The sequence below is a fragment of the Urocitellus parryii genome, chromosome 15 (assembly GCF_045843805.1).
Source record: "Urocitellus parryii isolate mUroPar1 chromosome 15, mUroPar1.hap1, whole genome shotgun sequence".
In the NCBI taxonomy this organism is placed as follows: Eukaryota; Metazoa; Chordata; class Mammalia; order Rodentia; family Sciuridae; genus Urocitellus; species Urocitellus parryii.
In genome coordinates this window covers 14,571,023-14,587,161 of record NC_135545.1, presented here as the reverse complement: position 1 = coordinate 14,587,161, position 16,139 = coordinate 14,571,023, and the positions used below count along the sequence as shown (strand labels likewise).

The 16,139-nt window shown below is 57.1% G+C and overlaps 1 protein-coding gene across 14 annotated transcripts; it reads right to left on the bottom strand.

The window, feature by feature from the left end:
• Positions 1 to 2,595: 2,595 nt before the first annotated feature.
• Positions 2,596 to 14,679, bottom strand: Dpf1 (double PHD fingers 1). 14 transcript variants are annotated; one of them, XM_077793110.1, is made up of 12 exons: positions 14,648 to 14,679; positions 8,900 to 9,060; positions 8,719 to 8,826; positions 7,177 to 7,304; positions 6,844 to 6,933; positions 6,224 to 6,302; positions 5,865 to 5,996; positions 4,852 to 4,902; positions 4,638 to 4,757; positions 3,415 to 3,527; positions 2,813 to 2,924; positions 2,596 to 2,680 (listed from the first exon to the last, which is right to left on the bottom strand). In XM_077793110.1, exons 1-12 carry the CDS (start codon positions 14,677 to 14,679, stop codon positions 2,610 to 2,612), a joined length of 1,197 nt encoding a protein of 398 aa, XP_077649236.1. In that variant the 3' UTR covers positions 2,596 to 2,609. The 14 variants fall into 14 exon arrangements, with proteins under 14 accessions (XP_077649236.1, XP_026267942.1, XP_026267940.2 ...); XM_026412157.2 differs by having other exon boundaries at positions 2,813 to 2,894; XM_026412155.2 differs by lacking the exon at positions 14,648 to 14,679 and adding an exon at positions 10,404 to 10,432.
• Positions 14,680 to 16,139: the final 1,460 nt, after the last annotated feature.

Below are 16,139 nucleotides of genomic sequence, written 5' to 3'. Positions count from 1 at the left end.
CTCCCTCTGCCCGCCATCTAGTGGGCAGCGCGGGGTCAAGGCTGCCCCTTCTTCCTGCAAAGGGGAGGCAAAACATGGCTTCCCTCCCCTCCATGTGAGAAAGACAACACACCCCTGCGACCTCAGCCAGAGCAAGGCCTTCCTTTGGGACCCTTCTAGCTGAGGAGGGGACTTGAACTTATGGTCCCAGATCTGCATCTGTTGAAGTTGGGTGGGAATTTGGACAAACTGATTTTCAGTTCTGGGAATTCCATGTGAAGATCCAAGGCCCAGCCTGTGTGGGAAGTCTTAGCTCTGCTCCTGTGGGTTTCACAAAGCCTCTGGAAGGGGCTGGCCATGTGGCGGGGTCTGTGCACCCCTCCTCGCCACCCACTTACCTGTCATCTCAAAACCCATACTTCTCCGACTCAGGCCCCTCCCCCCAAGTATATTTTTCCAAAAGTGTGGGGAGTAGGTGGAGGGGAGAGCAGCCATTCCCACTAAGCAGTCTAGAGTCGACTTCTCCCTTTCTCCACCCTCTTCCAGGCCCCATCCTTAGGCCTTGCTGCCCTGCCCCCACCAGCAGGGGCCAAGGGGGGTGGGACCTGGAACAAACTGTTCTCACATCGTCCCCTGGAGCCAGCAGACACCAGCAGCTCCCAGCACCCCGCAACCCAAACACAAGGCCAGCCCCTAGAGCGCCTCAGCTGCACCCCGCCCGCCCCAGCTTTCGTCCTGGCCCCCCACTCACTGACCACCCACTCCAGCCAAGCCTCTGCCCATGCTCTGAACTGCCTCCACACCTCTACCCATCTCCAGGTTTCTGTGCTCTTCCCCTAGATTCTGGGTCTGTCCCTCCCCCAGAGGCCCACACCGCTGTCCAGGGACTTTGCCGTCCCCATGTGGGCCCACCCCCCTCTCCTGGGGCGCAGCCGCCCTGACGTCCATCACTCCTGGGTCCTCTCCCTCCAGATCCCGCCTGTCTCCCAATGTGGCTGCTGTTTTTATTACTATGATTTCCTCTTCCACTAAATCTCTGTTCTCTCGGGGCTCTCTTCCCTAATTCCTGTGGCTTTCTCCTCATCTCTGGGTCCTGTTCTGTCCTCTTCTGATTTCTCTCAATAAATTTGTGACTCTCAACCTCTTTCTCCCTCTACCTACCCCACCCCAGTCTTTCTCCTCTAGTCCCTGGGTCTAGACGCCTCCTCTGGCCTCCCCTCCCACCTGCCTTCTCCCCTTCCCCACCTCTTTGCCCATATCTAGGACAGTGGGACTGAGGTGTCTCCCGACACCCCCACTCCCCACTCTGGCCTGGGAGGGACCGCCAGGCTCCCATCCCTCCCTTCCCCCATCCTCACTCCCGCCTCCCTCCTGCCTCCCGCTGCAGCTGCAGCAGTCCGTTGCCAGGGCAACCACAGCTGGCTGGGCGGGAGCCCCCTCCGCCCCATCCCCCTCTTCTCCTTTCCGGCAAGGCTGGGAGGAGCTGGGACAAAGCCAGAGGGAGGCGGGGTGCAGGGGAGGAGGTGGTGGTGGAGGTAGAGGCCCTGCAGTTGCTTCTCCCCCAAGGAGGCCCCAGCTCCCCTTCTTGATGACGCCCCAAACCAAGCTGGAGAAGGAGGCAGTGGTGGGCAGAGGGGTCAGGCCAGTTTAATACACAGAACAAGGTATTTCACAGCAGAGGCAGGCAATGAAGGAGACTCGGGTACAGGGAGGGTTCTCCTGGACTGGGGGGACCCCCAGACCCACCCCCACCTGCAGTCTCAATTTCCCTTTTTTAAACCCGAACAACAAACACACACAACCACAAGAAACAACTGCGCCACCTTGCTGCCCCCAAAATGGCCAGCAGGGTCGGCGGGGGGCAGCCGGAAGGAGGAAAAAAAACGAGTCCTTTGCAGGTCTGTGCTTCTCGTCCCAGCGGGTGCTGGGTAGGGCCGCCTCACGCCACGGTGGGCACCGGCTGGCACCGGTGGGCACGGGGTGGGGCTGTCAGGGAGGGGCAGGAACAGAGTTCAAAACCATGGTTCACGTCATGCAGTATCCACGGTGGGCACCAGGAGGGGGCGAGGGTGGACACCATGCCCACCCACCCTGGGCACAAGGGGAACGGTGCCCACCGTAGGTGGGGAGGTGGGACAGCTGCGACTCCAGAAGTGGGGGTGGGGCACCAGGCAGGAAGCTGGCCTAGAAGGGTACCCAGTGGACGCTCGGCAGTGCCCTTCCACCCAGCCAGGCCTCACAGGACTCTTCGTATATATTAATTTCTTTTTTTTTCTTTTTCCTTTTTTTCTTTTTTTTTTTTTAGTTTTTTGTCTTTTTCTATAGAAAAAGGCTCTGTCCATGCCCCTGGCTGGCATCACTACCCCTCGTGCCCGCCCAGAGGCGGGGTATGGCTTTGAGGGGAGCAGAAGCCCCTGGTGCCCATTTGCCAAGGGATGGGGGGGAGGGGCAGGGGCCACCCACCCACAGGGCCAGCATCTCACTGGCAGGGGACAGGCCAGCATCTCACTGGCAGGGGACGGGCGGCCCAGCCCCGGGGTGTCACCCTCTCCCCTCACACTGGGGCGCAGGGTGGGGCGAGAGGCAGGTGGGCAAGCACCACCCTGGAGTCCGGAGAACCAGAGCCAGGCCTAGGTGAGGGTGATGTAGGCAGAGGCCTTTTCTTTCAGGTGCCGAAGGCAGAGGTGACAACTCCAGCTCCCTGCGGGGAGGGCGGGTGGCCGAGGGCCGAGTTAGGCGCAGTGCGGGAGGTCGGCCTGCCCCTTCCCACCCAGAGGGTCTCCAGCAGGTGCAGTTTTCCAGCCCCCCACCCCCACGTCGTCCCTTCTCTCACCTTCTGGGGGCTCCGCCATGGGGGGGCTCAGGCAGTACATGTGGTAACCCCGATCGCAGTCATCACAAAACAGCAGCTGGTCCTGGGGGGTGAGACCCGCCCAGCTGGCACCCTGGGGGCACGGGCACCAGAAACCGGGGTGGGGGGCTGGGGCAGGGGCGAGGTGGAAGGGGCTGGGGGAGGTGGCCCCTTCCCGAGAGCAGGCTCTGGGGCCTGCAGACACCCCTGGGAACTGAGCTCAGATCGAGGTCTCTGGGCCTCACAGACTGAGGAAGACACTAAGACGCCCTGATACCAGCTCTGGGAGCCAGATGTGGTTCGCATCCCGGGTGACCTCAGGCAGGCCACATCCCTCTCTGAACTGGCTTCTGCTCCATAAAGTGGGAACAAGAGCACCTACCTCGCGGGTGGTTGGGAGGTGGCAGAGATGAGGAGTATAAAGTGCCGGGCTCAGTTAATGGACACTAACAATGACAATGATGCGCGTTACTGGTGTTCCCCAGGAGCGGCTCTGGGAAAGGCTTCCGGCTCCACAGGCAAAGTGAAGGGGCCAGGTGGGGAGGGTGGCTGGGGTAGGTCCCCTGGAGGCGGCAGGCACTCACGTCGTTCTCCGAGGTGCCACACAGGCTGCAGGACTTGCACTCAATGCACTGCCAGCGGTAGGTCCGCACAGCCGCTGTCATGTTCACCGTGAACTGTAAACACGAGGGGTGTCCTGGGGGCCGAGGGGCAGGAATGTGTGGTTAGGGAGTCACTGTGATCCCGGTGGCTACTGACCCCTGTAGGGAAAATGGCTCTGACCCCACCCCTGGCTCATAAGACCAAGAAGAGTCTCAGTGGTCCACAGCCTGACCCCAGCCCTGCACACCCTGCTGGGGACCTGCCACACACAACCAGCAGGACCTTGGCCCCCACAGCCTCCTGCCCAGCCACCACAGCAACCGCACTCTGCTCCCCAGAATACCATGGCAACCGCATTCCATTACCCGCAGTGCTGTGGCAACCACTTTCTACCACCCACAACACCGTGGCAACCACAATCTGTTAACCACAGTGCTGAGAAGCCACATTCCATTACCCACAGCACAGTGGCCAGCCCAGCCGGCTAACCACAGCGACATGGCAACCACACTCTCCCAGCCACAACGCCATGGCAACCACCTTCCACAACAGGTCCCATACCTTGTTCCACAGCCAAAGCCCGTTACAACATGATGCCCCAGCAACCAAACTGTCGCCAACAATACTTGCAGTCCAGTGCCCTGGTGCCTACAGCCAGGGCCATGGTGCCCAACACCATAGCCACTACCTCTAGTGCCTGACACCCCCAGCCCCATGACAACTACATTCCATTCTACCAAATTGCCATGGCAACCATATTTCACTCTCCAGGATACCATGACAACAACTCATTACCCAGTGTGTGAAGCAACCTGCCCATTACACAGTCCACCATGGGGAACCACATTCGTCAACCACAGTCCAATGGCAACACATCCTGTTACCCACAGGACCTGTGCAGTAGCGATCCATCACTCCCGTGTCTCAGCCCCTACCCATGATGCCTTGAGCCTTCTCACTGCTCTACATGCCAGATAAGCATGTGCCACTGTGTGCAATGCCACGACAACCCTGTCCCGTCATTCCACTGACCCAACTGTTCCCCGTGGTCACCAGCATCTGTGTCAACTCCACTGCTCTGCTTAGCTGCAGCCCAGGGATGGGCTGGGTCCACCCCAGGAACCTCACTCCTCTGCCCCCATCCTCCAGGTCTGGACTCCTGGATCCCCCCCCCCTGCCAGAAAACTCTAGTGAGGGGTGTCACCTGATCGCCCACAGTCTGCACAGGAGATGAGGTCCTCAGGACACCCGGTCTTCTTGGAGCCCCCCAGGCAGAAGTCACAGTAGCCGTTGGGGATGACGGTGCCGTCAGGCGCCTTCTTGGCTGAAAGACAGCAGGCCCGGGGTTCAGGTGGGGCAGGTGGGGGCACCCAGTCAAAGGTGGCTGCAGAAGTAGGAGTGGAGGGAGGCGTCCCTACCTGTGTGTTTCCTTTGTGCCTCGGGGACCCAGGCCAATTCTTTGTAAAACTCTGGGGTGGGGGGGACAGAGAAAGGGGCTCTCACCATAGGCAAGGCTCCACCTGCCCCCAGCCTCAGCCCCAGGGGTGGGCCCTCAGTCCAGGCATAGGGGAAGTGGAGAGAGAGGAGCTACCCTGATCTGTGGGCAGGAGTTAAAAAAAAAAAAAAAAAAAAGCCTGGGGAGGGGGGCAGATAATTCTCATCAGGACCCCAACTCTGGGCGACTGATGTGCCCATATATATTTATTTATTTGCTTTTGTGGTGCTGGATGGAACCCAGGGGCCGGCATGTTAGGCAGACTCTGCTGCTGCACCCAGCCCCGTGTCCTCTTTACTGGATAATGAACCTGGCAAGTGAATTCAGTCTTAGGAGGAGCCCCGCGCCCCTCAGGACCCGTCCGCCGGCAACACCCTGAACAGGCCCTGCCCAGCCCAAAACCGGTTGGGTACCGCTGGCCAAGGCCTGGGGTGGAAAGACACCCGAAGAAAAACTGAGAAGCGCCCGGGCGAGCACTGGGCCTGCGGGGACGCTGCCCTGCCCGCCGACAGCTGGGGCCACAGTCCCCTCCCCGGCTGGGCCGCGGGGTGGGGTGGGCACCGCAGTGTGGGGTGGGCACGGGGCGCCGCCCAGGGCTGCAGGTCACCCACCCTGGCCTCGGTCACAGCCCAGCCGAGAGGAGGAAGGGAGGCCCGGGAGGGAGGGGATCATCTATCACCCCCTCCCCAGGCTCTAATTGAAACAATAAATCAGACCCAGAAATATTACGCCCGGCCGGGAGCGAGGGAGAGATGGTTGGTTGCCATGGCAACGCCAGAGCCAGCATCCCCCATGGTCGGTGGGGGAGGGAACCGCCGGGCTGGAGATTTTCCAGAAATGTCTGAGGGCCCCCACCCCCTCCCAGGCCGCCACCAGGCTCCTCCCGCCCCCTGCCCACCCGGGGCCTCACCACCCGCGACCCGGCCTGGGGCTCACGTTTGTGGTTGTTTTTCCGGTGGAAGGGCAGGGCGTGGCGCTCGGCGTGCTCCTCCCCCTCCTCCTCGGCCAGGTGGGTGTGGGTGTAGTGGTAGCTCAGCCCCGGCCGGTTCTTATACCGCTTCCCACAGACTGGAGGGCAGGGGCGCGGGTCAGCCTCCGCCCGGCCTCCCATCCGGCCTCCCATCGCACCCCAGGCCCCCGGCCCCCTCCCTGGAGCCCCATCCCCACCCCGGGACAGGAGGGCACCGCCGCCAGGGGAGAGGTCTCTGGGCCACACACACTCTCTTTCTCTCTCTCTCTGTCTCTCTCTCTCTCTCTCTCTGTCTCTCTCTGTCCCCCTCTTCAGAAGGACTCACTATCACAGACATACGGCTTGTCTCGGTCCTCCAGGGAAGCGGTGTCCTGGCGTTTCCGTAGACCCCCGATGCCATATGCCTGGGGGAAGGGTCAGGAGTGAGGGACCCCGAAAGCGAGGAGCCCTAGAGAATGTTCATCATTTGTGCTTGAATATCAACTTGCCAAAATACAAAAATCTGTTTTATGGGGCTGGGGTGTAGCTCAGTGGTAGAGCACTTGCCTAGCATGCAGGAGGCCCTGGGTTCTATCCCCAGCATAATGATTAATAATAATAATAATAATAATAATAATAATAATAATAATAAAATAAATCTCCCCCAAGCAACTTGTGAACTTGCTAGTAATGAAGACTTGGACCTCTGAAGTTGGGTTTCCTCACCTGTAGTACAGATATGAAGACAATTTTAACCCACCACATGATCTCTGCTTTTCAAATAGTTTAATCTACATGAACCTCAGTTTCCTCAACTGTAAAACGGGTATAAAATCTCCTACCCCTTCAGACTGCTCTAGGGATTGAATGAGGTCAGACTTGTGGCAGGGGCTGACCACCATGCACACTCAATAAATGGGATCTGTCGCTGTAGGGTCAGGGCAAGAAGAAGCTGTGGGGTGATACCTTTCCTTTGGCCCTGTTCTTCCTCCTGGGAATGTCATCCTCCAAGTCTTCCACCTCGAGATCATGTGGGAACTCCAGCAACTGCTGTTTCTGGGCACCAGGAGAAGGGCAATTAGCGTCAAGGGAATGGGGACCCTGATCTGCTACAGACTGGGAGTCAGAGGGCAAGTCAGGGGTCTTCCCAAAAGTCAAGGAGGTCTGAGAAGATGGAAACTTAAGGAACCCAAAGGCCCTAGGGAGCTAGGGGAGGTTTCAGAGCAGGAACATGACATGCCAGGGAGGTAACAGGGGTGAGAGGAGATTACAGCTGGGGTCCCCAAAGGGCAGTCCCACCTGACAGTCCATAATGGTCTCCTCCTCCTTCAGCTCGACCTTCTTCTCCCCTGTCTCAGCACACAGCAGAGCCTCGAGGACTGGCCCTTCTGGAAGGCCACCTTCCTTCTTCAGGGGTGCCTCACAGTCTGGAAACAGGGTACCAGGTAGAAGGGGTGTCAAGTAAAGAGACTGTCCTCAGATTGCCCAGGCTGGGAGTCAATGGTCTTTCCCACACAGAACCAGCAACCAACACAAATATTCAACACATAGCTAGGGGAAGGATGGGGCGGGGGGACAACCACACACAGCCACACCCTCACATCTACTGAATACACTTAGGTCCCAATCCTGAGTACACAGAAACCCTTAGGCACAACACAGACCATGGGACATGCCCAGACCCTCACAAATACCTACATCCATGAGGGATCCCAGCCAGTCCCTCAGATACACCCAAACAGATCCATAACTACAACAGGATACACATAGACATGCACAGGGAAGATGCAGACAGATAAGCTGCAACAGTTCAACCCCCAAAGGAAGAGCCACAACCAGGCTCTCAGATACACCCAGACACCCAGACACACCCAGACCCTAGATATATCTGGACACATGAGGAAGACAGATCCAGACCCTCGGATAGGTCCAGAGACACCCAAAAAGAGATAATTAGACCCACAGATATACTTCACTCTCTATGGGAAACACACAGTCCACCTAGAAACATACAAACATGCCCAGGGAGACTCACTCAGATGGACAAATACACAGACATACAGACAGTCCCAGCAAGGCAGTCAGACACAGGCAGAGACAGACAGATGAGCAGTGCAGTAATCCTGAGGACATCCAGACACTTGGAGACACCAGGACAGAGGAAGAGAACCACTGGAGTCTTTGATTTCCTGGATCCCTTCAAGAAGTGCTCAGTCCAAACACTCTGTGGACCAGCACGCACGTGAGGAAATACAAGTAAGTCAGACGAAGGCACTGATGGGAAGAGATCCCCCCAGACATGGGGAAGCATCGGACCCCCACAGGAAGAGATAGCCCGATGCCCTGATGTGCCCAGACACCCTGTTAGAGCTGGCTGTGCTAAGGCACCAGACATGCCCAAGAAGAAATACACCGTTGGACACACCTGGAAACACCTAGAAACAGACACCCACCGATACACTCCGCTGTGGATGGAAAGTTATGGCCACACACACACACTCATGCACACATGGAGATAAACAGCTGGATGCTCTGAGGCACCCACAGAAGGAAACAAATTCAGATGCATCCCAGCTCCCAGGCAGGGAGATTAGTCAGAGACTTGATACATTTAGACACACCTAACACACACCTCTGTGTCCTGCATATCAGGCAGGTAAAAGAGGAGACACAGTTGGAAGTTCAGTGACTCAAAGAAAGCTGTAAAACCCAAGACTCCGGAGCAGACACCTCCGGCTATTCAGACACTCAGGAAGATAAAAAGCAGTGCTCTCACACACTCATCAGGAGGTTGGGGGCATTGATGGGGCCACAGCAGGCACGGGACGCAGTTCCACCCACCGATCTTGTACTCGCAGGGTCGGAGTCTGGGGTCCTCTAGGATGTTGAGTCTCCGTTTCTTCCTCCAACAGCGGGCGGGATAGGTGTAGATCTGTCCTGGGGCCAAACCTAGAGCAACCGGGGCGGTAAGAATGCAGCCCGGAAGCTGGGCTCCGCCCCACCCCTCCCTCCCAGCAGGTACCGGGGCCGCGGTGGGTCTTCTCCATCCAGATGTAGCAGTTGTTTTGGGCCACACCGGTCTGCGAGTCGAGGAAGGGCAGGCGCAGGCTGCGCTCGGCGCACAGGCGCGCGTTGTAGCTGCGGCAGTGCTCGATGGCCTCGCGGTAGAAGTCCTCGCCTAGGCTACGGGGCGAGGAGCGGGCGGGCAGCTGTCAGCAAGGGCAGGAGCAAGGAAGCCCAGTACCCCGCCCCCGGCCTTGAGCTCCCGCTGGTCTGGGAGGATAGACAAACCCCTGCAACCTCAAATCTCCCCTCCCGTCTCTCCAGGACCCCGGGTGGGGGAGGGGACCCCCAACCTAAGACTCCAGCGGGCCTCCAGCTAAGGAGTGGATAATATAGAAGCAGACAAAACCACACGGGGACCCATCCATACATGAACACATAGAAACTCACAACATAAACCGCACAAAGTCACACGAGATTCACACACAAAGAGAGACATATCCCAATACTCACAAAGGAGAAACAGACAAATCTCACACACGTGCACACACAAATATCTCCTGAAAAACACAAATAATCCAAGTTACACAGTGTAGAAAACTACACAAATATTTATGCACAAATACACATCACATATCCAAATACACAACACTGAACAAATCACCCACACCACAAAGACCCACAAGCACATCACACACACTCATCCAAAGAACACATATAGTTACACAAATGCCAAAAGACAGGGACTATAGAAATAAATTACGCACATATGCACTTACACACTTATCCAAAGACACAACACAAATCACACACACAATATCCAGGCACAAAGAAATCACAGAGATCCACACAGGTACACACATATTCACAAAGATACACAACATAGAAACCAATATCTAAAATTCATATCCAAACACATACAGATACACGCATATAACACACAGTAGCAGTCAGATCCACTCATATTCACACAAAAACTTACAAATACATACCTACATATCCAAAGGCACAAGACACAAGACAAACCCGGCGTTCATATGCACACACTCAAAGACCCAAATATCCGAAGACATGTAGTGTAGAATAAAAGAGACCATATTCATAACCACACTCAAATCAAAAAAAAAAAAAAAAAAAAAAAAGAGCACAAGTCACACATACTCCATACACTCCACATCCCAAGACAAAGGTAGTGTGGACTCCACTCGAGTTTACCAAGGCCCTGGCATCCCCAGCCCATTTTACCCTCTCCCAAACCCAGGGTTTGCGGGGCAAGGACGATGACCCCCTTTCCCAAAAAGGACCCAGAGTCCCTCCACGTCCTCCACCCCTCCAGGCAGCGCGTCGGACACCATTCTTGCCACAGACCCATAGTCACACACACTCGCACCCCCGCACAGCCCGGCACACGGTGACAGCCCCCTTGACACCCCATCGGCCCCACCCCCAGCCGCCACACAGACACACACAAGCAGGCGCAGACCCGCGCGCGCCCTCCCGCGCCTCCCGCCGGCCCGCACCACCTCAGGGGGCTGGGGATGACCGTGGCCATCTTGCTCCCCGGGTCCTGCCCCCAGCAGGTCCCCGGCGGGTCGGTCCTCCCAGCGGTCGGGCGGGCGCTGAGGCCGCCCATCCATTCATTCCCGGGGGGCGGGAGCATGCGGACCGCAGCCAATCACGGCGGAGGGGCGGGCCCGCCCGAGCCATGCTGGGAGCCGTAGTCTCGACCCCGGCCCCGCGGAACCCGGGGGGGAGGGCGGAGCTCGCGTCACTCACACACGCTCACTCACACACATCCTCGTCCCACGTGCACACGCTCGCACCTGCACACCTGGCCTCGCGCACACCCGCACATCGCAGTTTACACACACATTCGCAGCCTCCCGCACACTCCCACTCACGCCGTTTCACAGGCACTCACACAACTACTCGCGCACACACCCTTTAATATCTCGCAGGTGCCCGCACAGACGCCTGGCTCACTGGCACCTAACCCACAACTTAGAGAAGCCTGCCCTGCCCCAGGGTCCTCGCTCACCCCAGCCACCGTCAACCACCCCACCCTGCTCAACTCCTCCCGCTGGCCGGACAGCAGCAGTCCTTGTTAGCAGCTGTAGCCACACCTCTGGGTTCAGATCCCAGCTCTGCCACTTGCTGGCTTGGGATCCTGGACAACATTTCTGGGCCTCAGTTTCCTTATCTATAAAATAAGGATCGTGCTCATGGACTGTCATGAGGATTAAATGATAAACATGAATAAAAAATGTTTTAGCATAAAAGAGTAGGATTTATTCAAGTGAGAAGAAAAGAGAAAGAGCTCAGGCAGGGAGAGAGGGAACCAGAGAGCGGTGGCACAAAACATGGGTAAAGTGTTTTTAAAGGGACCTGGGTGTGGCTCAGTGAGTATCTGAAAGCTCTGGGCTCTGGGCCCAATCCCCAGAAACAAAAAATAAACACATAAATAAACAAGTAAATAAATGCAATGTACCTGGCAGGTAAAAAGTGCTCAATATATTCATGTATTCCCCCAGAGAGGATCTGAGATGTACAGAAAGGATCTGATATAAAAATTTGAGATATAAAATGGTGATACCTTATTAGAAAGAATAATGCCTGCACATGGTAGATGCTCAATAAATGTATGTTGAGTAAATACATGGAGCACCCACCATGTGCAAGACAGTTCTCTCCATTTCTTTTTTTTTTTTTTTTTGTACTGGCAATTTAACCCAGGGGCACTTTACCACTGAATGACATCACCAGCCTTTTTTATTTTCTATTTTGAGATAAAGTCTCACTAAGTTACTGAGGGCCTGGCTAAGTTGCTAAGGCTGGCCTTAAAATTGAATCTGAGGAAGGGGACTTTACATGCCCTTAGGCCCTAGCAGCTGTTTGAAGATGGGACTGAGGAAAGGACACACACACTGAGACATCCATTCCCAAGAGACTTAACCTTCTTTTCTCTCCCACTATCACCCATTCAGACTCTAACCTAAAGGATCCCCAGAAAATGAGCTGACCTACTAAGTCACACAAAGCTCATCCAGTCTTTACACACAGACACACAGACACACACACACACACACACACACACACCATAACCTGTAGATTTCCACAAACTCCCCCCCCCCCGCCCCCCAGCTAAGCCAGGTAAGACCTTGAATTGTCCCTCCTCAATCTCATGAGGGAGTAGGTGTTGGATTCACTTCCAGCCCAAAGTGACAAGAGGATTGAGTGAGGGACATAGGCATCCTCTTGATCACTCTGGTCTCTGGTCCCTCTAGTAGCCACCCTACCCTATTCACCATAAGACCCACCCCAGATACACTGCTGGGCTCAGAGGGTGACCTTCACCTTCCTCTCTCCCCTCCCATCACCCTCCAGAACCCCAGCACATCCCCCTTGGCTTGCTCCCCACACCTCAGGCCTCAGAAGCTCCAGCTCACTCCTGCCCCACCCCAGGCTTTCGGCTTCCAATCCACCAAGTGGAGCCACAGTACAGATACCCAGAAGTCCAGGCTGCCCCTTGTAGAGGACTCTCCCTCCCTTTCTTTACCCTGTCACCTTCGCAGACCCTTTCCCATACACTTCCCCGTGAACTTGACCTCACAAGTCAATTCTCAAACAATCTCCCAGCCCCAGTCCCAGTACCCTATGTGGGAGTTGGCCCATAATAGAAATCAGTATTGATTAATCTATTTATACTACTATCAGTAATCACTGCTACTCAGCAAGTAGCACATGTAATCCCAGTTACTGGGGGTGGGGAGGGAGTCTGAGGCAGGAGAATCACAAGTTCAAGGCCAGCCTCAGCAACTTAGTGAGACCCTGTCTCAAAATAAAATAAGGGGGGGGGGGGCTGGGACAAATCTCAGTGGTAAAGTGCCCATGGGTTCAATCAATCAATTAATGTCCTTTAAGCCTCACCACCACCCCATGAGGTATAATAACTGTTAGACTCCCCAATTCACAGATGGTAAAGCTGAGGCTCAGAAGGAGAAAATTAATGGCTCAAGAGAGAGTGAATTCAGGCAGCTCCAGGCTCCAGCTCCCACGGGAATTTGACTCCAGCATTCTTTGGGAGCAAATGGGTCACCTTCACCCCTGTGGACCCCTTGGAAGGCGACCTAAGAGCGGCACTCTCCCTCTCCAGGGCCCCCAAGCCCAGCATCCAGCTGGCTCCTGCTCTTGGCCTCCAGGACCCTGCAGCTGACACCACGCCTCCTCAGCGCAAACGTGTAGGTTTGGTCAGTCTGAGGGGCCTGGATGTCTGGAAAGCGACCAACTGTCCGGACAGTTTGGGGGCCCCTCACAGGAAAGTCATCTGTCTGGGTGTGGGACTTAGGGTGAGGGAAGCAGAAGTATCACCACCATCCACCAGCTCACACGGACCGAAGCCCCAGACACCTCTCCCCGCCCTGGGCTCACAGAAAAGCCACCTCAAGTGTAGGCACGTGCCTGTAAGTCCCCGCCCCCCAGGCCCCTACCCCAACTCCCACCCCAACCCTATCCACCCACTCCAGAAACCAGAAGTGACTGGGGCCTTTGATCCCGCCACCAGACACAGCCCTCCTAGTGAATGAGTGGGGGGCGTTCCCCACCCACACGTCCATCCCAGCACTGTGTGCTCAAGGTCAAGGCAGCCAGCGCACGGGGCTGGGGGGGAGGGGGGAGGTCGCCCCGGCCCCTTTGTGCGACGCCGCGGGCGCTCGCTCTCCGCCTGTTCCAGCAGGCCCCGGAGGAGGGGGAGGGGAGTGCCGCGCTCGCCTGCGGGGGAGAGGGCGGGAGTGGCCGTGAGCCTGTCACTCGAAGCCGGCTGTCACCGCCTGGGAAAGGGGGCGGGGGAGCGCTGGAACCCGGGAGTCCGGGATTCCGAAGAGGAAGGGAGAGAGGGAGCCGGAGAGAGGAGAGGAGAGAGGTGGAGAGAGCAGGGGATGGCCAGGAGCTGGGAGCGGTGGGAGGGGCTGGGCTCGGACCCAGACGGACGAGTTCCCAGCCGCTGGGCCCGCAGAGGAGCCAACGTTCAGAGGAGAGGCGCAGGCACTGGGAGAGGGAGGGAATCCCCGGAGACTGAGGGCGCTCCCAGCACCCCTCCCGAGGCACCGTCCCCAGGGGATAGGCAGGAGGTGCTCTCTTTAGATGTGCATGGACGGGGAGAGGGAGGGATGCCCCGCTCCAAGCTGACCGCGGCGTCGGGGCTGCTAGGTCCTGGAGACCCGGGGAGGGAAGAGCGGAGACCATAGGGATCAAACGAGGGATCCCCGACGTCTCAGCCCCCACCCTGCGGCCGCACGGGTCGGGGTCCCCGGAGAACGAGGGGGAAGGAGAAAGATGCTCTGACGGGAGGAAGAGGGTGATGGAAACCCTGGAGACCGAGGTCCGGACTTCGGTGTTGGTGCTTCCAGCCCCGTCTGGGGCAGGCCCCCTCCCTCCCCCAGAGACACTGAGGAGGAGACATGGAGGAGAGGGAAGCCCCTACCCCCACTCTGGGTGGGGAACAGGCCTCCGCCACCCCCTAGCCCGCGCCACATTCCTTCACTGACAGCGACAAAGAAGAGGCGCCCCCGCGACCCTGGAAGGGCTCCCGTCCCTAACCCCAAGGGACGACTGGGGGTGGCAGGCCCCCAGAGGCGTGGAGGCGATCTGGGGACCCCCATTCAACTCCCATCCGCGAGCTGAGGTCCCCCTCCCCAGCCCCAGGGAGGGCGGGGGAAGGGCTCCTGGAGATGGGGTCCGGACGCGGGGCGGGGACGGCGGGGACACTCACGACTTGAGCGGGTTCTGAATGGCGGTAGCCATGGCCCGCTCGGCTGGGCCGCCTCCGGCCCGGGGCGCCGCTGCCGCCGCGCGCGGGCCCAGCCCGGCCTGCGCCGCCCGCTCTGCCGCCCAGCGCGCTACGATTTCATTCATTCTTGGGGCTGCGGCGCGAGCCGAGCGGGGCGGGCCGGGGGCGGGGCTCAGCCAATCCCCGCGCCTCCCGGCGCACGACGGGACGTGGAGTCTAGGGGCGAGCGGCTGCGCCCGAGGGCGCCCCTGCAGGGACTACACGTCCCAGGGGGCGTCGGGAAGACAGCGCGCCCATTGGCTGCTGAGGATACAGGGCGGGGCTGGGCTCCTCCCCACCATAGCATCCTTCCCGCCCCTCCCTGGAGGTGCCCAGTTCCCAGCAGGGGCTCTTTCCTTCCTCCTGGCACCGCCGACGCGGGAGCAGGTTGTCCCCAGCTTGTAGATCTCCCCAGGGTATGTGGATGACCCGTGGGGTCTGTCGTCTATTCTCGTCTGTGCCTTCTTGTCTCTAACGTGTAAACCAGCATGGAATAGGCACAGATTTAATCAATGCCTTTGTTTATTTATTGAGCACCCGCTATGTGCCAGGCATTCCACTAGACCCTAAAAGTACAGCAATGATCAAAACAAAGTCTCTGCTATCAAAAAGTTGAGGAAGACAGAGGACAAAATGGAAATTAATTGGATAAGATTGTTTCAGAGTGATAAGTGCTATACAGAAAATAAAATTGAGTGATTTGAAGAAGTAGTTTCTGAACTGACATTTGAGCTGAGACACGGAAGTTACCAGCTCTATACTACAGGGGGCGGGGGGGGGGACATGTCTGACACAGAGATCATCCAGTGCAAAGTCCCTGGGGTGAGAAAAAGCTTGGCATGCTCAAAGTTTGCTAAGAATGCTAATGTGACTGAAGCAGAGTGAGAACAAGACAAGGTTGGGAAGAGAGTGAGCACCCAGATCATGTAGGGGCTTGCAGGCCAGTGTAAAGAAAATGGATGTTGTATTAGTGCAATAAATCATCTTTGACTCCTTTTCCGGAAACATACCAAGCCCATTCTATTATTTCTATATTCACAAAATAGACCCAGGGTGGGCCCACTCTCCTCCACTCCATGGCCTCAACCCTGGTCCTGTCCATCATTGTCACCTGCCTGCACAGTCCCAGCAGCTGCATCCGTGGTCTTTCTCCCTGCCCACCAAATCTGTTCACAAGTAGCTGAAACAGGTTGTGCAAAACATTTATTGCATGAAACTGTCGAAACTTCCAATGGCTTCTGACACAATTCGATTAAAGTACAGTCTTAATGCCCCCCAGGCCCTGCTCCAACCTTCCCCAACACCCATCACATTTCTGACCTCTTGTCCCTCTTTCCTTCTCCAACTTCCTTGGCTAACTTTGCACACCAGCCTTCACCCTGTTCCCAGAATATTCCAGCCTCACTTCAGCCACAGGACCTTTGCATTTGCTGTT

Bases quoted from the DNA above. Each gene is read 5' to 3' on its own strand.
- Dpf1 (XM_077793110.1), bottom strand. From the start codon at position 14,679: ATGGCTACCGCCATTCAGAACCCGCTCAAGTC. The intron at 8,827-8,899 runs GTACCTGCTGGG...CGGTTGCTCTAG, and splicing joins GAAGACCCACCGCGGCCCCG to GTTTGGCCCCAGGACAGATC. The intron at 4,903-5,864 runs GTGAGCCCCAGG...CCCCCACCCCAG, and splicing joins CCGGAAAAACAACCACAAAC to AGTTTTACAAAGAATTGGCC.